Raw genomic sequence first — 27,922 nt, 5'->3', positions numbered from 1 at the left:
ATTGTTAAAAGCGCTATATAAATAAAATTGAATTGAATTGTTCTTTAGGAGGCTCAGCAAGTAACTAATGTACATGTACTCCAAAAGTACTGTTTGTGTCTTAGTAATAAATAGAATCTGAGTTATAAATAACTTGTAGAAAGTGAATATAAGAATTTTAAAAGACCACTGGGAAGAGTATTAGGTGAGATATACATTTAATGTACAAATAGTAGAGAGAAAGTTAATACAAAAAAACTAACTTTTTAAAAATGTTCTCTTAGTGGCATTATTTAATTACAGCTGAAACATCCAGAGAAACTGAGAGAACCAGGATAAGCTGCTGAGATTCATTGTTAGGATGGATGGGGACCATTGCTGCTGATTTCTGTGATCAGTGTTTGTAAGGCTTGCAGTCTTGATGTTACCCACTGTGGAAGGGGAAAAGCTGCACCTTCGATACCCTGCAGTGCCCTCAGAGCACTTTCCGCTGCCGTGAGGTAGCGCTCGTACTCGTCCTCTGTACAGGACTCCTGCCGAGGGCGCTTGGCAGATGGCTGGTGGGGAAACGCAGGCGGAAGTCAGCATGTTGTCTGTATCAGTGGTTAACAGTACAGCGTTTCAAACTGATCAAGCTATGTGTCGCATAGTGTGTGTTAGCGTGTGTATAAAAACATCACAATGTGCATCACCTCAGCAACAGATGTTTGTTCAGGTGTCATTTCCCTTCTCTCCTGTCTGTCACTGTGTTTTTCAATCACTGCTGCCTCAGCCCTCAGCCTCTCGATGCGGACTCCCATCACCTGCTGGCCTGCAATGATCTGCACAAATAATTATGCACTGATCATCTGCAGCTCATTCAGTCAACACATTCTCTAATGACACACAGACACATACTTTACTAAGGAAGTTCACCACTTTGCTCTTTGTCTCCTCTGTGGTCAGGCTTTGAGAGAGGATCTCTTCATGATTGGTGGCCTTAAAAAAGTAGCAACACTAGATGTTAAACAAGTGTTAAATTAAAAATGAACACTTATTAAGTGTAAGGATGTTTGAATGGAGTATTTCTGGACTATTAAGAGATTCTAACCTCAGCAAACATTGCAAAAGCTTCCAGTGTGTGCTGATGGAGCAGCCAGGACTCGTGATTCAGTAGTGTGCTGAACAGGCAGCTGAGTCGGGGCAGCACCTGAAACTACAAACATAAGGGAAAGACAGTCAGACTCATCGAAGCAGACTTTTACAAATTCATCACGAAAGCAGCAATAGTTCTTAAATAAATAAAAAAATCTAAAGCTTTACTAGGAACATTTTACTAAGAGCAATGGTACGAGCATAGTGTGTGTACTGAACATTTTTATACCTGAACAAACACTGAAAATAAATATAGCAAATTCTTTCCAGGACAGATATCCTATCCTTAAAACTGGTATATCAGTACCTGAATATCAGAAGGAATGTACACTTTCCCTATGGAGGCCAAATACTCTAAAGCAGCCAGCACCAAGTCATCCGGGCACATTTGTAGATTCAGGCCAGTGAGACAGGAAAATCCCTACACACACACACACACACACACACAAAACAATGCTACATTGCTGATAAACTGTATCCTGTATATACAGTACCAGCTTGGACAAACCTACTCATCAAAGGGCTTTCCTTTTACACTGCATTACAAATTTTTGTCAAAATAAACAGTTTTTACTTTTGTCTTTGATGAGAGGTTTACACACTTTTAGCATTCTCTCAGCCTGCGTCATTAAGTCATCACCTGGAATGATTTTCCAACAGTCTTGAACAAGTTCCTCTATACAGTATGCTGAGTGTCAAAATGCTGAGTGATTTTTAGCAAAGCTCTCATCATTCTTACCACATAACTCCATGTGTGTTACTTCACAATTTTGACATATTTGATATTGTTATATGATGGAAAAAAAAGTAAAAAAAAAAAAAGGAAAGAGCTGGTGTTGGCAAATGTTTAACTTTTGGAAAGAAAATATAAACGGGTGAAGGAGGACATGCTGAACCTGTTACCTGAACTATGGCCTGTGGTTCAATACTTTTTATCAACTTCCCTGAAATGGACAGAAGAAGCCTCAAGGTACACTGAAGGGAGGGGTGGGTCTGAATCTAGAAACAAGGAAAAAAAATTTTTAGGTCTACAATATTATAAAATGAGCTGCGTGTCTAAGCTACAGCACATGGAGTTAAAGTTCTTTAAAAACAATGGATTAGTTAGAATACAAGAGGCTAAGACAGAATTCTATTAAAACTTGTACACACACACACACACCACCTCAGATAGTCATGCATCAGAATCTGAACTAATTAGGGAAAAAAAAACTAATAATAATGATATATTATATATACAGTGAGGTGAATAAGTATTTCACCACCCTGTGATTGTGCAAGTTCTCTTACTTAGAAATCATGGAGGGTCTACAATTTTCAGCATAGGTGTATTTACACTGTGAGAGACAGAATCTAAACAGAAAAATACGGAAATCACATTGTATGTTTTTTTTTTAACAATTTATTTGTGAATTACTGTGTCAAATAAGTATTTGATCACTTGCTTATCAGCCAGATTTCTGAAACTCAAAGACCTGTTATTGTGCTTTTAAATAGTCCAGCTACACTCTGCTCATGATTCTAAATTAGTAGCACCTGTTTGAGGCCATTAGCTGTCAAGAAGACACCTGTGACCCCACAATTAGCAAAAGTCTAAGTAGATACATGGGCAAAACCAAAGAGCTGTCAAAAGACACATGAGACAAAATTATAGAGCTTCACAAAGCTAGAAAGGTCTACGGGGCAACTGCCAAGCAGCTTGGTGAAAAAAGAACAACTGTGGGAGCAATTGGCAGAAAATGAAAGAGGCTAATGATGACTGTCAATTGGACAAAATCGGACTGGGGCCCCACGGAAGATCTCTCCTCGTGGGGTATCATTGATGCTTAGAATGGTGAAGAATCAGCCCAGAACTACACGGGAGGAGCTGGTCAATGCTGTAAAGAGAGCTGGGACCATCGTTTCCAAGGCTACTATCAGTAATACAATAAGACGTCATTAAAATCTTGCATCGCACGGAAGGTTCCCCTGCTTAAGTCAGCCCATGTCCAGGCCCGTCTGAAGTTTGCCAGGGATGATCCAAAGGAGTCATGGGAGAAAGTCCTGTGGTCAGATGAGACCAAAGTAGAACTTTTTCACCATGTTTGGAGGAAGAAGAATGATGAGTATCATCCCAATAATACCATACTTACAGTACAGTGAAGCATGGGGCTGGAAGCATCATGCTCTGGGGGTGTTTTTCTGCACAGGGGACAGGACGACTGCACTGTATTAAGGAGAGGATGAATGGGGCCATGTATTGTGACATATTAGGCAAAAACCTCCTTCCCTCAGTCAGAGCATTAAAGGTGGGTCGTGGCTGGGTCTTCCAACATGACAATGACCCAAAGCACACAGCCAGGAAAACCAAGGAGTGGCTCCGTAAGAAGCATATCAAGGTTCTGGAGTGTCCTAGCCAGTCTCCAGAACTAAATCCAATAGAAAATCTTTGGAGGGAGCTAAAACTCTGTGTTGCTCAGCGACAGCCCCGAAACCTGACAGATCTAGAGAAGATCTGTATGGAGGAGTGGACCAAAATCCCTCCTGCAGTGTGTGCAAACCTGGTGAGGAACTACAGGAACCGTTTTAACTCTGTAATTGTTAACAAAGGCTTCTGTACCAAATATTAAAAAAAAATTGACTTACGTGATCAAACACTTATTTGACACAGTAATTCAGAGAACTTGCAAAATCACAGGGTGATCAAATACTTATTGACCTCACTGTATATAGCATGGGGTTGGACTTTTGAGACTTCTGTAGACAAACACCAGAAGCATTGGTTCTGATCTATTCTGGATTTATTTTGGCTAGTTAGAATTACTCAACTAGTTTTCCTCCATCAGTATGAGACAAAACAGCAGCACTCTGTGAGATTAGAGCAGAGTCGTGCCTAAGAAAGAACTTTCATTTTAGTCTAGAACATGAGCAGACATTACATGCTCAGACTTACAAACCAAACCACCTCATACCATATTTAACATTTTCTCACACCCTTACTGTGGTTCAGTCGCTTGTTTGCTGAAGCAAATTACTTGCAAAATTTCAGTTCTTGAGGTCGAGAGTTCATGAAGCAGGGCGTTCGTATGTCGAGGTACCACTGTATATTTCATAATATTATAAGGTGATACATTTACTATAACATACTATGGATTGCATATACTGTTATAAACTGTTACAAACATGATAAAACATTTCCATTTGTCATGTGTTTGTCCTTTAACCTGGACAGGATCCATGCAGTTCCACAGCTGATGAACAATATGTAGTGAAGAAGTTGTACACTCGGGCTGCAGGGGCTCGCCTCGGACCACCACCAACAAACAACTTAGTGACTTGTTCTGGAACAGAGAGAAATAAGAGGGAGAGTACAGCAAGCCCTTTTTTTTTTTTTTTATTTTTTTTTTACACAGCCAACACTGAGGAGTATAGCATTTACTTATTTCTTTTAATTTAGAAGTTCAGTTACTGCTAACCCTCCATCACACACATCATCATCTACCACCCATTAGGGCTCTTCCTCCGAAACGTATCTTTTTATGCTGTCGCTCATGCTGCATCACCGGGCAGTGTAACACCCTCATCTCCCTCCCATGAGCTCACAGATGGCTATGATTGGCATGGTCAGTCTGAGTGACAGACGGGAGTGAACGCGCCACTCCTACCCTGACTGCATGGGTAAGTGGGTCATGTCTCTCAGTCACAGATAGCTGTGGCATAACCAGGATTCAACTTTACATGCCTGGACAATAGGGGAATGCTTTTCCCCTAGGAGAATATGTTCATCAGTTTGAAAAACTGAAAAATAAAACTTAATTTGAAATTCTCAAGATGAAATTTTAAAGCTGAATATCATCAGAAGTTAATATCTGATGTAACAAAAGTCACAGTCATGTCCATACCAGTGCATGAACCGGTTTCAGGGGCAGCATAATAATTTTGACAAACTAACAAAATCATAATTTGTCACTTTTAATATCCACGTTTTTGTCAAACTCTCTCAAAAAACTCCTTTTTTTTTTTTTAATGCCTTCAGATTGTTGTCTCTGACACACACACACTTAAAACATCTTATCCATTCAATACATTTGACATTTACACTTACACACATCGTAGTTGATTGACATATTTCACATCTGAGTATTAAGATATAAATTATAAAAGTAAATGATGTGTGTGTTCTTCTATTAATGCATGTCTCTCACCACCACTGAAGAGGAAACGGTAATGGACACTTTAGATATTTCAGTTATGTTTAAGAGAACTCTTAGTCATGAAATAATAGCAAGTGGTCTAAAAAAAATCAAATCAAGCGTCCCTGATTTCCCCAGGGTCCCAATGTTATAAATGCACTGGACTGTTTTGGATTTCTATTTAATCCTCTTATCAAAGTTTATTCAGGGTCAGTTTGGAAACACTCAACACAATACCGTAGCCTTGCCCATCATCAGTACTGGAATTATTTTAGATAAACTCGCACAAACAGATATCCTGTTTGATGTTTCCAGTGTAAGCGGCCCACGGTACTATTAAACCCTAATTAGGAGTTAATCATCATTATACATTGCCTTTTTAAAGCAGTTTGAACAGGAATCACACAAGGTGAGCTGTGAGGAGAGCTGCTGGTAGCTACTGAACCTCTGATAAAGAAGCGAAGCTTTCAGTGATGCCCTTACCAGTGTGTGTATCTTCCCCAGCCGGCATCCCGTGGCCTGCCAAGCATCAAGGGCAGTTCGGGCGCTACTCAAGACCTCCCTCACCACACGAGCACGCACATCTGAGCACAGACTACTTAGCAGCACAGGACTCCACACACTCAGGTTCTCTTCCTTAGATGGCAAAAAACACTCAACCAACTCCAACTAAGAGAAACACACACACAATGCATTGTTCAACAACACACTAAATTATTACTGTTTCCAGTATGATGTGTGTGTGTGTGTGTGTGTGTGTGTGTGTGTGTGTGTGTGTGTGTGTGTGTGTGTGTGTGTGTGCATGTGCGTGCGTGTGTGTGTGTGTGCGCATGTGCGTGCGTGTAAGACCTGGTGGTTTGGAGTCATAAGAAAAAGCAGGCGTCTCAGCAGCAATCCCAAATGAGTCAACTGATAACTCGCCCCCGAACATGACTTTATCTACAAATACAACAGAAAGACAGAATGGGTCACTAAAGAACAATTACAGTTGCCAAGGGACAATTAAAAAACTAAACAAAAACATCTCTCAAATAAAAACAGTGTTCTAGTACATTTGTGGGAAAAGAAAAAAAAAAAAGTTTTTTTTTTTCGACCAGGGCCTGAGTAACAGTCATGTGCTGGGTGAGGTCAGGACTTTGAAAAGTTAAGGTCTTGAAATGGCAGTTTTCCTTGGAATTATTGTCCAAGGAAATGATGCACGACCTTGAACATGACCTTTGGCAAAGCTTAAGCTGCTGGACACATGATTTAAGTCTATTTTAGCTGTCTGGATAAATGACGGGAACAGAAATGTGAGGTAAAAGGAAGGAAGTGCTCATGGTCTAAAGTGTACCTCATGGTGGTATAGTGTGTGTGTGTGTGTGTGTGTGCGCGAGAGAGTGAGTGAGTGAGAGTGGAATTGGTTCGGTCATATTTATTGATGTGACTGCTGTCTAAAGCAGAGGGATGAACTCGGAGTAAATGGTGATTATAACACATTCAGACAGATATTTCACACAGTACAGATGGACAACGAGCTGACCTTTAAAAGCAACCTAAGACTTTAAGGCAAAGAAGTGGAATGTTCTGCAGTAGCTGGTCTGTCACCTGATCTGAAACCACATGAGCTGAAGAAGAAACTAAGGAAACAAACTGCCCCAAGAAGAAGCAGAATGTGAAGAAAGCTGCAGAAAAAGCATGAGCAGAACATGACCAAAAAAGGAAAGCCAGTGTCTGGTGATGTCTGTGTATTCCAGACGTCAGGAATAGTAACCAAAATGAGAGTGATAAAAATGGAATTTAACTTATGATAGCTAAAATTTTATATTACTTTGTACAGACCTAAACATATTTTTGCAAAATATAATTAGTTAATTCTAGAATGTTGACTTTTGTGCTTTCTTAGTATTGGAGATTAATACACACACACACACAACAGTCTAGATATCACATCTACATACACTACAGCTACGAGTAGCATGAGCTTGAACAGACAGGTGTCCACTTCCCAAAACAGATTTGACACCAATTGTCACCTCTGTTGGGGTGTTGGTGAGACAAAGAGCTTAATCCTATCACTCCCAGGAGAGACTTCTAAAATCTCTGAGAGCGCAGAAAGAAAGGTCACATTCAGCTGCCTGCACTCACCAGGTGAGCGACGAGGAGAACGTGGTGCAAACATAACTCAGGAGTGCCATATCTAAACACACACAGGGAAGAAAAGTAAAGTTAAAACATCACTCATATATGCACTCGATAAACTTTTGTGAGCTACAGTATGTTAATGTGCGTTAGAGCTTTAAGTACAGACATTCGTTCACTTGGCTTGTCATGTCTGCTCTAACTTCCTTATGAAGCCCCACTCCGTGAGCACATGTTCTTGGACTTCATGATTATTTAACTCAGTCCCGGTCAAAAGATTTTTTTGTAGCTGTATTTAAAGCAGGCTTTAATCGTCAGGTAATCACAGTTAATCCTGGAAGGACGTTTGGTTGGAAAACCCCAGCTTGTTTTCATTTATGTAGTTTTCTTATGAATAACATATGGAATACACTTTGACTGTTTGTGTAGCTGACTCAATGTGAGTTACGGAAACTTTGCAGTCACTGCTGGGTGTGCACACACTCACCGTGCCAGAAAGCACCAGACGTCAGTGGCTAATACGGCCGTCTGGGTGTCTGCCTGCAGCACAGCGTCTAACAATGACCGCTCCTAACAATGTCAGAGAGAGGACAGTCAGATGAGACATCACTTCCTCTACACATCTTATGTACATCCATCCATTTCTGTGTAGAGGGCAGATCCCAGGTGCCCGACCCTGCTCTTGTATGGTGATGGATCATGGCTCGGATGCGCCCCTGCATCATTTTATTATAACCAGACTATTATAGACCCTAGTCCAGGCTTGTGGGTTGTAAAGTGTTAACCACAAGAACCTTCTCAGAACCCCTGAACCCAGGAGACGATACAGTAGTACTCCAGACAGTACTGTACTTACCAGTTTTGGGAAGTGTCGAGCGGGCAGCGCTGCCACACAGCCACACAGGTGCACACACACATGCTGTTGCAGGCTCACTGAGCCCTGAGCCTGGCCACGAATCATCACCCCAGGTACCCGTACAGGAACAGCCCTCTCTAATAAACACTGGCGGAAACTCAGAAAAATTGCCTCAAAGACAGACAGCCTGAAGAGTGGGGGGAAACAAGTAACATCAACACAGATGTAAGACAGGGCCACTGGTGTCCCCCTCCAGCAACAGAACAGTCACCAAACTGGCCAACATAGTCTCTCCATTTAATAACCAAATCATTACACTGATATTTAAACAGTCGAAGTTAGTAGTAGGAGTGTGTAGTTTAAAAATAAACACACAGTAGGTACTCATGTGTGTGTGTGTGTGTGTGTGTGCGTATCAATGTCTTAAAGAACAGTAGAGTTGGACAATAGAGTAAACACTCCCAACATTCTCATAACTATAACTTATCTGACAGGGAAGAAGTCACATGTTAATGAAGTGAAATATTTGTTTAAAATATTGTTTTATACTTTTCAATATTAATGCTGGGCCAGGGGTAGCTCAGTGGTTAAGGCATTGGACTACGGTTCGGAAAATCCCAGGTTCAAGTGTATATAAACAGTACCAGTCAAAAGTTTGGACATCTTCTAATTCCAAGGTCTTTTCTTTTATTTATTTCTACATTGCAAAACAGTGCTGAAGGCATCCAAAATACGCAATAATCACTGTAAAGCTTTCATAATGGCCCTAACCTGGGAAAAAAAAGATTAAAACTGGATTTGGGGAGAAGATTACTGGATTCTCTTAGAACTGATTTTATACTATTTATACCTTTTATTTATACAGAAGGTGTCAAAAATCTGGATCCACGGGCATCTTTTATTTCAGACTCTAGATGGTACTAAAACTAACACATACACATGCACTTATGAACTCATTTGTACACATGCCAGGAATCTTTACGTAGAGCAGTTACTTTAAAATTTTCCAGTAGATTGAACCAGACTTTTGGCCCACCCTGTATGCCAATATTTATTATGCAAATGATTTTTGTGCTAAAGAGTTTAACGGGAAAGTGCTCCAATTGGTTTACATGAAACAAATTCATAATGTTGACCTACTGCTAAATAAGAGGAATATTAATAGCACACCTGAGTGTTTCCTCTGAGAACTGACTGCCATCATACCAGAGACACCGTATCTCATCCGTCTGGGCGCTGAGCTTCCCCAACACACTCACCAGCAGGAGGCACTGTGGCAGAGCGTGCTCCGGACTGTATGCTAAACACACAGCAAGACAACAAACTTTTACCAAATACTGCTAGATATGCTTTTTAGCATGTTATTCATTTTCTACACAGCTTTATCCTGTTACAGGGTTGCAGAGGCCTGGAGTCTATTTCAGGAGACTTTGGGCACAAGGCGGGGTACACCCCCTGAACAGGGTGCCAATCCATCGCAGGGTGAACATACACACACACACACACACACACACACACACACACACACACACACACACACACACACACACACACACACACACACACATATGCGCGCACACACATATACACACATGCGCGCACACACAAACATACATACACGTGCGCACACACACAAACATATATACTCGTGCGCACATACATACACACGCACACTACAGGCAATTGTATTTGGACTTTGGGAGGAACCCGGAAGAAAAAGTGCCAAAGACAGAGAAAACATGCACACAGACCCGAGGTGGGAATCAAACCCTCGACCCTGGAGGTACAAGGCAACAGAAACTAAAATCTCAACTCATTCTTTAACACCAGGTGAGGGGAATGAACTCTAACACAATGTAATACAGAAGTACAAGTGTGTGAAAACACGTTTGCTTAGCAAATAACTCTGTAATATTATAGTAGGTCAGAGATCAGAGACTATTACTAGCACATTGTCCTGATGGATAAAGCACAGGATGTATATTTTTTTTAAAACTGTCATGGCTAACCACTGGAGTTTAAAACTCTCACACGAAAACAAAATATCTCTGACACTTAAACACCCACAAGGCCAGTGTGTGTCATTTACTGACAGATAGTACATTATATAAATGACCAGAGACCTCGCCTCTCCTCAAGCTATTCATACAAAACTTTTCCGCTGACATGGGCTGTTTCCTGATCCCATTCAAATGTTTCCAAATAACTCAGAATAACTATCTAAACTCAATTGATGCATGGTTGAGGTGAGCACTGAGAGACAAGTGCCATGGCCTTACTGTGGTTCGCGGACAGGACACTCTCAACAAAAGACCTCATGGGTAAAAGCTGTGCCAGCATAGCATCCATGGGAACCAAAATAGCACTACTCAGCTCTTCACCCATGCCAACAGGAACGGATGGGGCTGAGGGGCAAGGAGGAAATTTACTGTGGATGGAAATAAGAGACAGACCAATAGAAAGAGACAAAGGAAGAAAAGAAAGTACCAAATACATTAATACTGAAAATGAACAGAACTGGCCAAAAAGTAGACTAAAAAGTTTCACTCAGTAAATGTTGTGTCTAGTGCGAGTGAATGATATGAGGTTACCTGAGCACTCGCAGGTACAACTGGTGAAAACGACTACAGAACTTTGAAAGAAATGGATTAAATTCCTGTCAAAATAAAACAAAAATATATAGGTATGAAGCTAAAATTAGTAACAATTTATAGTTACATATAATAAATTATAATTACAATATATATATATATATATATATATATATATATATATATATACACACACACACAGATCTGCCATAACATTAACACCCAAACATTAAGCCCGTTATTGTATTGCCTCTTGTGTTGCCTGAACAGCTCTAGCTCCTTGGGGCGTGACTCCACAAGGGGTGTGCTGTGGAGTCTGGTGGATCCTTTGGGTGCTGTGGGATGCGGGGTGGGCTTTTCTTGTAGCATATTCCACGTGTGCTCAAACAGATTGAGAGCTGTGAGATTGGAAGCTGGATACACAACCTTGAACTCCTTGCCTGCTGTGATCACCCCGCGGCAGGTTATCGTATCCAGCATTAACATTTTTCAGCTGATTGTGCTGCATTGGCTTTTCTGTGCGTACAGACCAGAACAGGCTGTTCCCATGCCCCAGGGATCAAAACAGGCTTGGTCCTTTGACCCCACCAGCACAGATGAGCTTTTATTCAGTTCACCTGTAGGTGGTGTTAATGTTGTACTGTAGCTGACCAGTATATGATAAAGTGCATGTAAACTCTACCTTTATGTAATGGACCAATGTGTTGGCAAAAAACCTGCACATCTTCATGGTTTTTTGGAAAACCTTGTATTCAGGGCACTGCATTTCCTTTAAAAAAATATACATATAATGTGGTTTAGTTTCTGACACAACCAGACATTGTACATCCAAGACACTTACTAATTATTAATCTCTGAACATTTAAATATGTACTGTTTACATGGATATTCAAACAAATTGCATACATCAGTTGCATACTAGATCCTCCTGTTAGCTACATGTCCACTTTTAGTGCCACTTTAAGTGCTGTGTTTCTGATTATGGACAATCCTACATGTGCGGTACCTTCAGACCTGACTGCTGCATCTGCTCAGCCAGCTCCAGACAGTTCTGCACTGAGGCCAGCATGTCCTCACACAACAAAGTGACAAGGTCACTGTGCCGCAACTGCTCCTCCACCAGAGACTGGTGCTTCACACTCTGCCTAGAAAAAAAAGGTTGATAAATTCTTGACACATTTAGAGTGTGAATATTCATTCATATGTATTGTGTTACTCACTAGATGAATAATTTTGTAATTAAAGACAGTAAAAAAAAAAAAAACTATGACAATTTTGCTTTTGACTTTACTGTCTTTAATTAGAAAATCATTCATCTAGGGAATAACATAATACATATGGAGGGGGAATCAATGCAGGGTACAATGAAAACTCAAGACATTCTGGAGTGAAGCATACTGCCCTGTGTGAGTAAGCTCAATCTGCAGGTTATGGGATGAATGACTCGCAACACATATAACAAAAATTACATACGAATGACTAAGAACAAACCATTGGAGCATTCTGAAGTGGCCTTCTATGACCATGATCTAAATCCTATGGAACATCTTGGGAAAGAGTTAAAACATGCTTAAAATATTAAGCTAACGGTGCATACATTTTTTGCCCAGGACGTTTTTTTTTTTGTTCTAAATTATTATTTAATAGCAACTAAATTATTCTGCTAAATCAAAATTTAAAAACAATGTCAGATTTTCATTATTTAACATTAGTAATTATTTTTATTATTTTTTTGTCAGATTCAAGATATTTAACTGTTGTGGATTTTTCTTTCTTTAATGGAAGAGCACCAACAAATTCATCCGTGTGTGTACAATCTGTGTGCACATGATTTGTTTTCTCTCAATTAGCTATTACAGGAATTCTACACATATCCGCATTAGATCTGCCACCAACAATCCGCCCCACAAAATCAGTGATATTTTAGATATTTTGATCAGTGTATAAAATTTTCTGAGCAAGTTTAAATTAAGCCTTGGTACGTGCACACTGTTTTGTTTAGTTTCTCTAAAATGCTCTCTCTCTCTCTCTCTCTCTCTCAAACGAAGTCCTCTTCCAACAACCTTTTGTTATCTGGTTATACGCATTGTTTTTTGATTTTTTCCCGATTTTCTCCCTAATTTAGTCGTGGCCAATTCCTCCCAGTCACTAGGGGGCTCCCACATTAAGGCTAATACTACCACTCAGTCAGAAGGGCTGAAGACTATCACGTGTTTCCTCTGAACCGTGTGACGTCAGCCGACCGGATCTTTTCGAACTGCTCGCTCACGCACCGTTAGGGGCGGAGTAACACACTTGGAAGACAGCGCTATCCGCTCCTTCCGCGTGCGCGAGCTCACAGACGCCCCTGATTGGCTGTATAGCAGTGATTAATGTGGGAGCACTAAGTACCTCTCATCCCTCCCCCCTGAGAGAGCTCGGCCAATCAGCTCCCTCTAGACCTCCGGCTGTGAGAGGTTACAGCATCACCCGGGGAACGAACCAGCGATCTCCTGATGATGGGGCATACGCATTTTTAATAATTCTATCCAGTTTATTGTTTATGTTACCAGTAATTCAGGTCAGTTTTACTTACTTGATGATGACCTTCCATGTGTTTGCATGCAGAGCAATATCCAGATTAGATATAACTGAGCATATGTCCAACAAACTGTGAATCACTGCAGAAGAAAAAAAAATTGCCTTTAAATAAAAATATATGAATCAGTTTGATTCCCAAAACCTTCAGGAGGCCTGGCCAAACATTCCTCTGTCTAAGGCTAAATACTGTTAATACTAATTTTACTGAAATAAGTGAATGGTTTAAAATATCCTGAATAAAATTTAGGACATAAAGGATTAAAAGGGAAATGCTCTGATCGACACACCTGTGACTATATCAGATACTTCCTCTTCAGAAGCACTGTTCACCAGTCTGATCTTATCCAGCAGCTCCATTAGGCACTTCTGCAGGGAGTAGGCTTCTCTGAACAGGCCCTGGAGCAGATCCCCCACTAGCGACAGTCTCCCGCTGTACACAACCTCACTATCCTGCAAAACAAACCGTAATTACACTTTACTTAATTTACATCATGTGTCTTCAAAATTCCAGTAAATTGTTTCCACAGAGATTGACTGTCAATATGGTCAAACATGACCACTTCTTCTACTCAGAATTCCGACTCAGCCACTGACATCGAATCGGTGCTTACCCCCGTAAGTTCACAAAAGTATTAACTATTCTCTTCATGCTTATTCCACTTATCTGAGTCAATATGACTGACTTTCATTTATGATCATTTATGTGTTTAAAGCAGAGCACAAGCAAGCTATGATCATTTATGTGTTTAAAGTAAAGAACAAGCAAGCTGTACCTTGCAGTGCTGGAAAGTGTCCTTTAAGACATGGAGGACACATAAGGGCAGAGACCGGATAGAGTCCAGGGGGACTGCCTCACCAAGAGCAGACACGTGACGCACACAGGCAGACAGAGCCTCCAAAGTCTGCACCATCATCTACAGACATAACCATTACAACCATTAACAGCAAATCCTGCAGGAGAAGTGATTCAGGTGCTGTAAGTTGAATAAACTGTATTCTAACGGTCAACAGTGGAGACCACAAGAGCCATGAAATAACAACATGCTGATTCACTTTTCAGCATGTTGTTTTTGACAGGATTTTTAGGACTGTGATTCTTATTCCAGTTCAGTGGTTTGACACAATGTCATTAATTTCATTCAAATTCTTGTAATACTCAACACTGAGCTTCTCTAGCAAAATGTTATTTAGTGAACCTGCAGAATACTCCTGAGGAACGACTGCATCTCAGTGTTCTGGCTGGACAGGTCTCCGATTTGCTTGGAAATCTCCTCCAAAAGACCAGAAAACATCGCCACCACCTGCATCCAAGAGCACACGACATGTCCACAGAGAAAGATTAATGCAGATGTGTAAAAGAAACACACATTCAGGTAGGTGTACAGAGAGACACCTCACCTTGGGTAGGACTTTGGAGAAACATTCTTCCTCAATTTCTGACAGAGGGAGATGAGGAAGAAACAGGTCTACTATAATCTGCAGAACATCTGTAACAAACCATCACGCATCACACATTATATCAGAGAAGTATTACATTACAGAGACTAACAGGTTTATCACTGATTCATCACTAGGTGTACAGTACCAGTTAACATACTTACTTATGTGCTCATTCCAGCTGTTTGTGTCACGATGAATGGAGTACAACAGTTAAGGAGGTTAGGTCTGTGTGTCTTCTAAGGCTAAACTTTGTTTTACAAAGGGTGTGACAGCAATAACAGTGATAGTAATTCAATTACAAGGGTAATTCAAAAATGATCTGCACTCTAGAATTTATTTTCATGAACATTTAAAAAAGACAAATGAATAATTTTCTAACTAATCTTTTTTCTTTTAAACACACTTTGCCCAACAGTTAACAAGCTTTCGTATTCCCTCACTAAAAAATGTTTTATACGGAGTTTTGAGCCACAAATGCACCATTGCCATTGGGTCTTCGTCAGAAGTGAATCTTCATCCTCATAGGGGTGCTTTCAGGCGACCAAATAGGTAAAAGTCAGTTGGAGCGAATGAGGACTATAGGGAGGATGCTTTAACACCTCAAATTAAAGTTTTTGCGGAGTATCGACAAAGTGGGCAGAAGTGTGTGGATGGAGATAGCCATGCAAGATCACAATGTCCTTGGATAGCAGTCCTCTGTGTTTCATCTAATAAGGTTACGCTTCAGCTCTTCAATAGGCATCCCATCGTAACAAGCACTGTTGATTGTTGAACTTCTTTTCTGATAATGTTCCAATACTGACCCTTGAGCATCCAAGAAAAGACGGTTTACTTGTGAACTTTTTCTCGGTCGGTGATTGTTTCCAATCCATACTTTTATTGTCAGGCTTGTAGTGATGAATCCATGTCTCGACACCAGTAATTATTCTCTTCAAGAAACTTTCACCTTCCTTAGAGTATTAAAATCCAAGTTTTGTTTACAGATATCCAAACACTTCTGTTTATGCTCTGCTGTGAGTTATTTCAGTACCCATCTTGCAAAATCACAAATCAGTGCACGCTGCTTTTCTTTCATGCATTCATTTTCGCTTGCATTTTCGTTCACAAAGCGCTGAAGAAACAAAGCAGCTAACAGACGTTTTTATATAACCAGAGTAAGAATAATTATTGAAATAGTTATAATTTGAAGAGTGTATCTCCGGTCTGAGACTTTCTCTTTTTTTTGCATAAATATGAGTTAATTTAAAAATAAAAAATAACAAAACATATTCGTGTCTGTCGTGTCTCAGAGAGAGAGAGGGTTGTACTAGAGGTTACATCTCAGAAAGAATCATGCTAACGTGTGTGTGTGTGTGTGTGTGTGTGTGTGTTGTTTTTAATTAGCTGAAGTACCCATCTCTTTTTTTTTGTAGAGTTTAGAAACTAGTTGAATGTTAAAGCTAAAAATAGTCTAATCATCTGATAGTTTTTAATGTAATCAGTGATATTATTATTTCAGGTTGAGGCCCATGTACATGTCTGTCTTTCTCTCATGTCTGAACTTATTAATACAAAGATTTTTTTTTCTGTCCTTGTTTACGCCAAGTTGTACTTCTTTCGTCGTCAGCCAATAAGAAATCGGAAAAGTAGGTAGGATAAAGATTAATTTTTGTCTTAAAACAACTCCAGCATGTTAAAATTCACTTACGCCACATCAGTGCTGTGAAAATATAAAGTATTCCAGTATTAATGTTCAGTTTAGCTTTTTTGATTAATATCTAACGGTGCAGGCATGTTTACATTGAGCAATAGATTATCTGCCACATGACTGTTTATAAAATTAGATTTAGAACATTCTGTTGTCACTTATAGTGCGGATTAAACTTCAGGCAGATATCCAAGTACTGCAAAAGTTTAACTAATTTCTGAGACTTAATCTGGCTGGACGAACAGACAGAAATCAGTTCTGGTCCTTCAGTGTATGAAACATTAAAGTTAGAAGTGAAAGAGTGATTTCTGACCAATGTACAGACAAAACCTCTCTTTTATGTGTATGTATGCGCTGTGTGTTGAAAGCGGATCTGAAGGATATGATGAGTTTTGGCAGGACCCCCTTCAGCTGCTGTTGACATGTCCCCGGGCTCCACTGCACCACCTCCTGCAGTAGTTCAGCCTGAGACATCACAGTCAACACCTGCGGGCTAAGACATGTTACTGCAAATGCGCATGCGCGAGAAGCTAACTGACCTTCTTAGCTCCTCACAGCTAACCGACAAAACACACTCAACTAACTCAAAGCCATTCCTGTAACATTACCAGCGCAAAAACACATTACACTTACCATTAACCCATAAGAGGAACCTACAAAACATAAAAATCCCTCAATAAATACCGTGTACGCACAAAACCTGCTCGCTTTCTGTTTTAAATCGCCCTCTTCTTTCCGCAGCGGTGTGGCCGAGACCATTCCGCTCTGACCCGCGGGGAGGTGCTCATGTCTGACACGGTATTTTGGTGAAAGTCGCTCAAAAAATACTCGCTGGTGCCTCAGAATACCGTATGACACTTAATAAAGCAGCGCTGTAACTCTATCTAAAGAGGATTCGACATCTGTCTATTTTAATTTATGTAACAAAAAACAGAATGGTATCGCCCACAAAGTGCGCGCTAGCGCGTGCAGTGACGTAAAAAAGCGCGCGGGGTCTGTGATTGGTCAGAACGTTTTACGTCGTAGAAGTCTGCAATGTGCGCGCGCGTGTGCGCATTTGTGTTACTAAACAAATAGTTTCAGGCCCGTAGCCAGCCTAGTGCGGGGGGCGGGGGGGGGGGGGGGGGTGTTCTTTTTAAGTGGACCTTTTTTCATTTTATATTTTATAATAATATTAATAATTTTTTATGTAATAATAATATACAAATATTACGGGGAAAAGATGATCAGTTAATGTACTTACAAGACTGTGGGATGGATAAAAATTATTTTTTGTGGGCTTATTTTATTTTATGTTTTATGTAACAATTATTAATGGTAAACTTCATTCGAATGCTGTCTACACCGCGTATAGAAACTAGACGGCATCGCCTATGGTTAATAGAATAATTTAATAAATTTACTAATTTAATATAATAATTTATTAATTTAAAATAAAATGTTAATAAATCCTAATATTATGCATGGTCAAGCAGGTTTGTTTACGCATTAAACTCGTCGTTCTTTCTTTTCTTTTTTTTTGATGGATTAACATTATTTAACATAATAAATTCACAGATCCATCAGATAGACTACTGCCTGTTAATGTTTATTTAAGATGTTACAGACTTGTCATAGCCATTCAGACTGCTCAAGAAAAGGCACAAGAGAACTATTCTGTGTGTGATGTGGGGTTGACGATTAGCTACCACTTAACTAGCGTTAGCAATTCGATCTTGAGGTAGTAACAGACTTATTCTGTTTGGCAGTCTTTTTGAACATATGTTCAATATTCTGCGATAATGATGCTGCTGCCTGCTTTCTCTTCCATCTCTCCTGCTCATTTCGACCCATATTATACACCGCTGGATGCCGCCTCACAGATTTAAAAAACGTCAGTTGCTGCGCAGACTTGTCACATGTCAGGTTTTTTTTTTTGTAAATTGTTTTGTAATAAAGTTTTATTTTAAATAATGCCCAACAATTTTAATCTGGTTTAAAAATAATAATAATAATAATAATAATAATAATAATAATAACAATAACAAAATATTCTGGACCTTTGGCAGTGGGGGGGTGAGTCGTTCGAACCACCCGAACCCCTCCCGGCTACGAGCCTGAGTATCCATGATAAAGAGATGATTGCATCAATGGAGCAGGGAGTCATTTGTTTAATACCTAAGCCAGACAAGGATCTCTTACTTATTGAAAATTGGCATCCAATCACACTAAATATTGACCATAAAATTCTAGCCTTGGTTTTTGCTAATATACTTAAAGTGCTTACTTCTGTGATTGGAGAACCTCAGCCAGGCTTTATGAAAGGACTTTACATCAGTAATAATAGGGACAGGGGTCGCTCAGTGGTTAAGGCATTGGACTACGGTTCGGAAGATCCCAGGTTCAAACCCCACAACCACCAAGTTGCCACTGTTGGGCCCTTGAGCGCGGCCCTCAACTGCTCAGATGTATAATGAGATAAAAATGTAAGTCGCTCTGGATAAGAGCGTCTGCCAAACGCCTAAATGTAATAACATTAGGCTCGTTTTAGATCTATTGGACTATGCACACTTATTTGATGTTGACTCAATTATTGTCTTTTTAAATTTAATTTTAAAGCATTTGACACAATCGAACAGAATTTTTTATTGCAGTCTCTTAAACTTTTTGGTTTCGGTAATACATTTATTAACATAGTCAGCCTATTCTATAATGACATAAACAGCTCTGTCATATTACAGTCTGGTCGGTAAAAGAGGTTCAGTTTAGAAAGAGGAGTCCGGCGGGGCCGTCCAAAATCTCCCTTCCTTTTTCTATTAGTGGTGGAGATGCTGTCTCGTGATATTCAGAATGATTCTATTTTGAAAGGCATCATGATTTTTGATAGAGAAATTAAAATCTCACAGTTAAATCTTAAGTATCATATGCTTTATGTGTGATTAAACAATCCTCTATAGCCTCTGGATTATCTCTTAATATTGGTAAATGTGAAAATATGCCCATTCACTCTTGCAATGACACCACAATTGATAAAACACAGTACCTGTTAAAAATACTGTTAAATATTTTGTGCATTTCAATTTCAAAAGATGAGGTTAAGAGACAACAACTACATTTTTTACACAGGATGAAAAAAGTATCTACTGTATGTAATAATTGGTTACAAAGAGATTTGTCTATTTTTGGAAGAGTACTCCTTTCTAAAGCAGAAGGTTTGTCTCGTCTTGTTTACCCGGCACTATCTTTATATGTTAACATTAATAATAGCAAGAAGATAAAGAAAATTATCTTAAATTTCATCTGGAAAAATAGATTACAAAAAATAAAACAGTCAATTCTTGCAAATAAGAAAACAGAGGGAGGACTTGAAGTATTAGACTTTCATGATGTCAACCATGTTTTTAAGATAAATTGGTTAAAAAAATGTCTAATAAACCCCATGTCTTTATGGTTTTTTTATACCATCTCACATTTTTAGTAAAATTGGTGGGTTAAAATTATTGCTTTCTTGTGATTTTTTGCCATGCAGATTGCCTATTAAACTGCCTCAATTCCATCAGCAAGCACTGTTAGTCTGGAACATCTGCCATGTCCACAATCATTTTCCGCATAAAGCTTTATTATGGAACACTGCTAATATTACAGTCAAAAGAAAGTCACTTTTTCTTACCAAATGGCATCAAAGAGGTATTGATCACATATCTTTGATTCTAGATGATTCAGATTCTGTTCTTGCATATGAACAATTTATGAACAAATTAGATTTTCCTATTCCATTTAGAGAATATAAATCAGTTATTAATGCTATTCCAAGTGGCTTACTACAACTTTATAAATCTCATCTTAGTTCGTGTGAAATAGCAGCTACATATAATGAACCGATCATTGGAGGTATTCTCATCACTGATAGAAAATGTAATAATAAACATATACGTCAAAGCATTCATAATTTAAACAAGAATGTGCCAAAAAGTAAATTTTATTGGGCCTCATCAAATATAATATTTATAATATCAACTGGAATAAATCATGGCTCATTTCACATACTGTAAATATTCTATTTCAAACAAGGTTAAAGAGGTTTACTTTAAAATATTACACTGTATTTACCTGGTTAATTCCATAAGTGCGAAATATGAGGACCTTGTGGACCTTCAGAATGTATTCCTCATCTTTTTTTTTTTTTTACTTGTGGAGGTACAAGCATTCTGGCGGCAACCTGAAAAATATATATTTTATTTAAAATTTTACATTAAAGGACATAATTAGCTTTTTCTGTCACAGTAATAAATCACTTGAATACATTGTTAACTTTTATATTTTAATGGCTAAATTTTACATCCATAAATGTAAATTCGCTTAATCATCTCCTAAACTATCACCTTTCCTGTGAAATACAACACCTCTTAAACTCCTCAAAGTTAATAGAAAATCATAAATCTGCTTCGCTATTGTCTTGAGATTCTGATTTAATCGATGAAACTGTGATTTTTTTTCTTTTCTTTTTCTCTTCTTTTTTTTCTTTCTATATTAGTATTTTGTATTATTTAATTATTTTAATATTTTATTTCCCTTTATTTTTAGTTAGTTATTTGTCTGTTTGTTAATTGGTTTACTCTCTTTACTGTTATTACTTATCTGTATATTTTTGTTAAATTTGTTTATATTGTATAACTTATATTTAACTGTGTATAATTATTTGCATAATTCAATCTGTAATACCTGATTCTTGTACTTTTATATTTTTCATATTGTACATATTTTTTTGTGATTTAATAAGAAAAAAATGAATAAAAAATGTGTGCATTTGGTGACTCGGTTCTTTGAATCTTTTTTTTGAGTCATTTAGTTTACTAAATTCACATTCTTCTCATTCAGCAGGTGTGGCAATCTTGTTAAATCGACTGGAAGGCGAAGTTACTGATTATAAGCTGGATGTTGATGGCCATTGGCTTATCATTGTTATAGATCTTAACGATTGTAATTACATTCTAGTGAGAAATAAGTGATTGATATATAATGTATGTACCATGATTGATACTTGGAAGAATATGTACTCTACAGACAAAGTCATTGTTGCAGGTGACTTTAATGTGGTCCCAGACAAATGGCTAGACAGATTTCCAACTCAGTTTGACTCCCACTTTTTCAATTCTTTAATATCTGACTTTTCAAACTCACTTGATCTGGATGATATTTGGCATAGGTTTCTTGCTAGCCAGTTAACTAGGCCTCTTGGTTAGCTAGTTTAGTGTCTGTTAATTTATGTTGTAAATTTATGTTGCATGTAGCACCTTGGTCCTGGAGGAACGTTGTTTCGTTTCACTGTGTACTAACTGTATATGGTTGTAATGACAATAAAGCCTACTTGAACATGAACTTGAACTTAATAAGAAAAAATACACATGGGGCAGTACTATGGGCCGGGCTTAGTGTTCCAGATTAGAATGCTGGTTAATACCATCTAATTAAAGTGATCTTCTCACTGTAATATTTGCCCGTCTCCCCTAACTGATCGCTTCATCACTCTTTTTATCTCGACAAATGTTTATTCTTCACAGTCTAAAATGTTTGACTGAAAATTTAACTCTAATTTATTAAAAAGTGATTATTTAGGTATAACAATTTTATCCTTAATGAGTGAGATCAAGCTCCTCAATGATTTATCCCCTGTGAACAAGTGGGAATGACTTAAATATAAAATTATAGAACAGGGTATAATTACGCTGTTACCCAAAACAAACAAAGTGTAAGGGTCCGCCAGTAGAGGTCACTGTTTTTCATTTTGTAGTTTTCTGTAGTTGTAGTTGGCTGACTCAGTTTCCCAGCAGGCACCTCGGTCAGGTGATGCGAGTGCACACCTGAACCGACGTAGCCATCAATCCATCTCCATAAATAGCTGTTTAGACTGGGAAACTGGGTCGAGCATTTTTGGTATCACCGCTGTCACTTGTGTGGGCATTTAGTTTTAGTTTGTTTTTGTTCTTTTTTTAGTTTATTTTGATTTTAGTTGTGTTGACTTGGGCTCTCTTATTGGCAATGTTTCTGTGTATGTTTTGTGTGTCTGTGTTAGTGGAGCTGATTCAGTCCTGTCTTAAATGTATGTAAGTACTGTGGTTGTTGTCCTCCTGTGTTCTTGTGTGTTTAGCTAGAGTCAAGTAAGTAGTTGTCTCTCTAGCTGTCCTGTGTTTCCTCTCCCCCTAGTGTCCCAGTGCGCCTAGCTTTAGAGTGCCGCCCCTCCTGGCTTTGGAGTACCGACTAGCTTGTTAGTGCCGCCTCGCCTAGCCACTGGGTATCCTCTGTCTGTGTTTCTGTGCCCCCATTCCCTAGTGTGTGTTAAGCTATTAGGTAAGTGTAGCTTAGTGGCTTGGGGCTAAAGACATGCTTAGCTAGGTGTATGTGTAGCTAACTGCCATGGTTAAGCACAGCTTAACCATGTTTAGCTAAAAGCCATGCCTAGCTGATTGCCATGTCTTTAGCCCTCATCCCGTCCCTCTCTTGGTCTCTCTCTACGTGTCTCCCTCTAGTCTCTACGTGGCTCCCTTCTCTCTAGTGTCGCTCTCATGTGTCTCCCTTCTCTCTAGTGTCCAGTTTCAGCTCCACGCATAGTTTGTGTGTCCTGTTATGTGTTTGTCCTCCTCCTGCCTGTGTCTCGCCACGGGGCGTGTTATGTGTCCCCCTGCCTGTGTCTTGCCAGAGAGCCCCTGTTAGCACAGAGTTAAATATTGTTTGAGTTTGTTTGTTCCTTTGTTTGTGTCTTTATTTATACTTTGTGTTAAACCATCATTAAAAGACTTTTATTTATTTTTTTTGATTACACAACCCCTCTGCCTCTATGCCTGCTCCTTCCGCCCACGGCGTTCAACACCTGCCACTACACCCCATTCGTGACACAAAGATAAGATGTCCCTGGACAATTAGAGGCCCATTTCTTCGTGTTGACTTTAAGCTTTTTGCACTTGTCCATGCTTACAGATTAAAGACTGGACCTATCAGATAATTGATGAAACTCAGTCAGCATTTATAAATAGAAGATATTCATAACATACTTGCTTAGTTTTAGATCTGCTTGATTATACTTTTCTTGTCTCTCATAATAGCTTAATTTTGTTTTTAGATTTTTTTTTTTTTTTTAAGCATTTGATTCTTTAAAGCACCCCTATAGAACTTTAGAACTTTTTGGTTTTGGAACAATTTTTTCCAATATTCTTCAAATGCTTTATAATAATATAAATAGCAGTGTATCTCTCAGAAGTGGCCTTTTTAGGAGGTTCTCATTTAAACAGGGTATTCGTGGGGGTGTCCAATCAGCCCTCTTTTATTTATCTTAGCTTTAGAATCGCTGGCAATATTAATTAAGCACTCCTCAGATATACAAGGTATTTATAGGACATTTATAATTAGCCAATTTGCCGATGATACAGTCCTGTTTCTTAAAAACAAGAATATAGTTTTAATAGGAATCAAATAAGCTAATTTTCAAAGCATCTGGAGTGACTTTTGACTGTTTATGATTGCGACTTTGAAATTTCAGTAAAAAATTAAAGTATTTTGTTTTTGTGATTTCAAAGAACCCAAATTAACTAAACACAACTAAATTAAACTAAATTGTTAGTATTTCAAATAGCATGGAAGGAGAGCATCCTGAACTATAGAAAATCTCTTAGTGTAGCTAGATCAACATATCTCTCCACTCTTATAGAAAATAACAAAAATAATCCTAGATTCTTATTTAATGCTGTAGCCAAATTAACCAGAAATAACACCACTGCAGAAATCTCCACAACAACATCATGCAATAGTGAGGACTTCATGAACTTTTTTAATGATAAAATTTAAATATTAGGCATAAAATTAAGGCTTTGAAACCAGACAATGTAATTGATGCAGATGTTAATCTAGCCATGTCAGATCAGAACCTAGAATACTTTACTCCCCTTGAAGAGAATGAACTGATTTCACTCATCTCTTCTGCAAATTCATCAACCTGTATATTAGATCCTGTACCGACACATTTTCTTAAACAGATAGTACCAGCAATAATAGAACCCCTGTTGAGAATAATTAATTCTTCACTCAGCATTGGATATGTTCCAAAATCTTTTAAATTAGCAGTTATCAAACCAATAATTAAGAAACCTGACCTCGACCCCTGTCAGCTGTCCAGTTACAGACCAATATCAAACCTCCCCTTTATCTCTAAGATCCTGGAAAAGATAGTAGCGGAGCAGCTATGCTCATATATACATAGAAATGGCATACATGAACTGTATCAGTCAGGATTTAGGCCTCATCACAGTACAGAGACAGCGCTCGTTAAAGTAGTAAATGACATTCTATTGGCCTCTGATCAGGGTTGTGTAACTATGCTTGTATTACTTGACCTCAGTGCAGCTTTTGACACTGTTGATCACGCTATTCTTCTTCACAGATTAGAAAATGTAGTGGGAATTTAGGGTACAGCCCTCTCCTGGCTCAGATCCTATCTGACCCATCGTTATCAGTATGTAGACTTAAATGGTGATTATTCTGCATGTTCTCTAGTGGAGTTTGGCGTTCCGCAGGGTTCAGTTTTAGGTCCACTGCTTTTTTCCCTTTACATGCTTCCTTTGGGCAACATAATTCGTAAACATAGTATTAGTATTAGGCTGAAGGACGAAACACTTGACAGGACACACAAACTATGCATGGAGCTGAAACAGGACGAAACATGACGAGACTAGATACCCGACGAGACGAGAGACAAGGAGAGACAGGAGACAGGACTAGGGCTAAAGACATGGCAATCAGCTAGACATGGCTGTTAGCTAAACATGGTTAAGAGCACTTAACCCTGGCAGTCAGCTACACATACATCTAGCTAAGCATGTCTTTAGCCCGACATGCACTAAGCTACACTTACCTAATAGCTAAACACAACACTAGGGACGGGACACAGAAACACAGAGACGAGGGATACCCAGTGGCTAGGCTAGGGGACACCCAAGGCTAGGCTCACTGGGAAACTAGGGAGGCAGGAAACACAGAAGTTAGAGACACAGGAAGACTAGAGGCACGGAAAGGCTAGAGCCACAAAGGGGCTATGGCTAGAAGCATGATAGTTAGCTCAATATAGATTTTAGCTATACACGCTCCTAGCCAAACACACACCTAGCTACTTACCTGTTCTAGCTAAACACACAAGAGAACAACAACCACAATACTTACATTCACATGAACTACACCACACATGACAGGACTGAGTCAGCTCCACAAACTTTGACACACACAGAACATCTACAGACAACATTGTCACCAGAGAGCCCAACTCAACATAACTTAAATCAAACTATAAACTGAACAAAAACACAAAATGCCCACATAAAATTACAGTAGTGTAACTGATAATGCTCGACCCAGTTTCCCAGACTAAACAGCTATTTATAGATGGACTAATGGTTACCTTGGCTCAGGTGTGCACTCCCATCACCTGACCGAGGTGCCTTCTGGGAAGCTGAGTCAGCCAACAAAAACTACAAAGGACAAACAGCAACCTCTAGTGGTGGTCACTTACTGTAAACCCCTCCCCCCTACACTGCTCCTCCGGAGTGCTATCGGCGGTCCCTGGGCACTTCCCTGGTGTCCCGTGTTCTTTTACCCAACCCCGACGGGCTAGCTCCATCAGTAGACTGTGCGGCGGAGGTAACACCGGATCGCTGTCGTAGGCCGGGCAGAGGGCCGCCCAGCCTAGTAGGGCCGGAGTAGGGCCCCGAAGACAGTGGCGAGTTGTCCCCCAATCCGGGCGGCCGATGCAGTACTGAGTTCTCCTCCGCCGTGCAGCGGTGGGCGCTCAAAGTTGAAGCTGGGTGGTGGACGCAGTGCTGGATCCCTCGAGTAGACCGGTCGGCTGAGGCAGCACCGGATCGCTGTTGTAGGCCGGGCGGAGGGGGCAGCACTGTATTGCTCTGAAGAGTAGAGCCTCGAAGACAGTGCCGAGTTGTCCCCCAATCCGGGCGGCCGATGCAGTACTGTTTGGTCCTTCAACCCTGGCGGTGGATACCGTGCTGAGATGTCGCTCCGAAGGAACGGAGCCTCGAATAGGGGCTACTGGACGAGGTGGGGCCTCCACGTGAGGCCCTCAGATGCTGCTGGGGCCTTCATGTGAGGCCCTCAGATGCTGCTGGGGCCTCCACGTGAGGCTCTCGGATGCTGCTGGGGCCTCCTGTCTGCTCGCCCCAAGGTTAAAGTGCATAACTTAAATCAAACAATAAACTAAACAAAAACAACACAAAATGCCCACATAACATGACAGTAGTGTAACTGATAATGCTCGACCCAGTTTCCCAGACTAAACAACTATTTATAGATGGACTAATGGCTATCTCGGCTCAGGTGTGCACTCCCATCACCTGACCAAGGTGCCTTCTGGGAAACTGAGTCAGCCAACAAAAACTACAAAGGACAAACATCAACCTCTAGTGGTGGTCCCTTACAGCTGGTTGTTACTAAAATTTTATAATATACCTTCCTTTAGCTATATAGATATTTTATATTTCATGGATAATCTTGATTATCCATCAAGATTTATTATCTTGATTACGTCAGACACTTGTATTAATCTTGGGTAAATACCAAATTCATATTTATTGTAAGTGGCAAGGCGCAAACTTCCCTCCTTCACCCTGTTTATGTGTAACTTTGTTTAATACTTCCAGTCCTTGAAATGTATTGATAAGATGAGTACAATGGCTAGAAAATTATATTCACATTTCTCAATCCCTACTTTTTTAATGTCTCCCTTTTTTAAGGTGGTCTGAGTGTTATTCCTGATGTACATTTTCTTTTGTATTATAGGGTTTTTGCTGAGACTATCCATTCTTCTGAGTTACGGTAAAGAATTGTTTAAAAAGAATGAATTGTTCATGAGCAACCCACCACTAGTATATATATATATATATCCAATCAAAAAGTCGTGTGTTAGAAGTGCAATACATGAAACAGAACAAGAGCTTTATTTAATATTTACATTAAATATTAGAATGAGAGATAATAAATCAAAAACAAAGCACAAAGAAAAAACATCCAGTTCTGCAGCCAGCTCATCTCAATAAGAAGACACATCAGTGAGAAATGGCCAGAGTGCTTGGGAAGTGTTGGAAATCTACCACTCTTAACAACAGTGGTGAGCTGAAAAGCATCTCAGAAGAACAGTGGAAGACCACATCGGGTTTAAATCCTGTCAAGCAAAAACAGGAATCTGAGGCTACACTAAGCATTGGATTTGTAGACATCACCTGAACTCATTCCACTCCACAGCTCTCTGGGTTCAGTGAACATCTGCTGCACCAGAATCCCAAGAGACCAGCAGCTATAAATATAAATAATCATACCAGACCTTACACCA

At 39.5% G+C, this 27,922-nt stretch overlaps 1 protein-coding gene across 2 annotated transcripts; it reads right to left on the bottom strand.

Annotated features, from left to right (window-relative positions):
* Positions 1–180: 180 nt before the first annotated feature.
* On the bottom strand, positions 181–17,478 carry firrm (FIGNL1 interacting regulator of recombination and mitosis). 2 transcript variants are annotated; one of them, XM_053484589.1, is made up of 25 exons: positions 17,194–17,478; positions 16,946–17,046; positions 15,035–15,075; positions 14,832–14,920; positions 14,630–14,734; positions 14,207–14,347; positions 13,721–13,883; positions 13,429–13,513; positions 11,860–11,998; positions 11,536–11,622; positions 10,854–10,918; positions 10,542–10,690; positions 9,433–9,562; positions 8,263–8,449; positions 7,894–7,976; positions 7,413–7,464; positions 6,135–6,224; positions 5,769–5,954; positions 4,317–4,433; positions 2,017–2,112; positions 1,421–1,534; positions 1,070–1,174; positions 877–957; positions 672–800; positions 181–536 (listed from the first exon to the last, which is right to left on the bottom strand). In XM_053484589.1, exons 1-25 carry the CDS (start codon positions 17,317–17,319, stop codon positions 336–338), a joined length of 2,862 nt encoding a protein of 953 aa, XP_053340564.1. In that variant the 5' UTR covers positions 17,320–17,478; the 3' UTR covers positions 181–335. The 2 variants fall into 2 exon arrangements, with proteins under 2 accessions (XP_053340564.1, XP_053340565.1); XM_053484590.1 differs by having other exon boundaries at positions 16,946–17,053; positions 17,194–17,314.
* Between the last annotated feature and the right edge of the window lie 10,444 nt (positions 17,479–27,922).

This window comes from Clarias gariepinus, chromosome 23 (genome assembly GCF_024256425.1).
Source record: "Clarias gariepinus isolate MV-2021 ecotype Netherlands chromosome 23, CGAR_prim_01v2, whole genome shotgun sequence".
Classification (NCBI taxonomy): domain Eukaryota; kingdom Metazoa; phylum Chordata; class Actinopteri; order Siluriformes; family Clariidae; genus Clarias; species Clarias gariepinus.
This window is presented reverse-complemented; position numbering and strand designations above follow the sequence as displayed.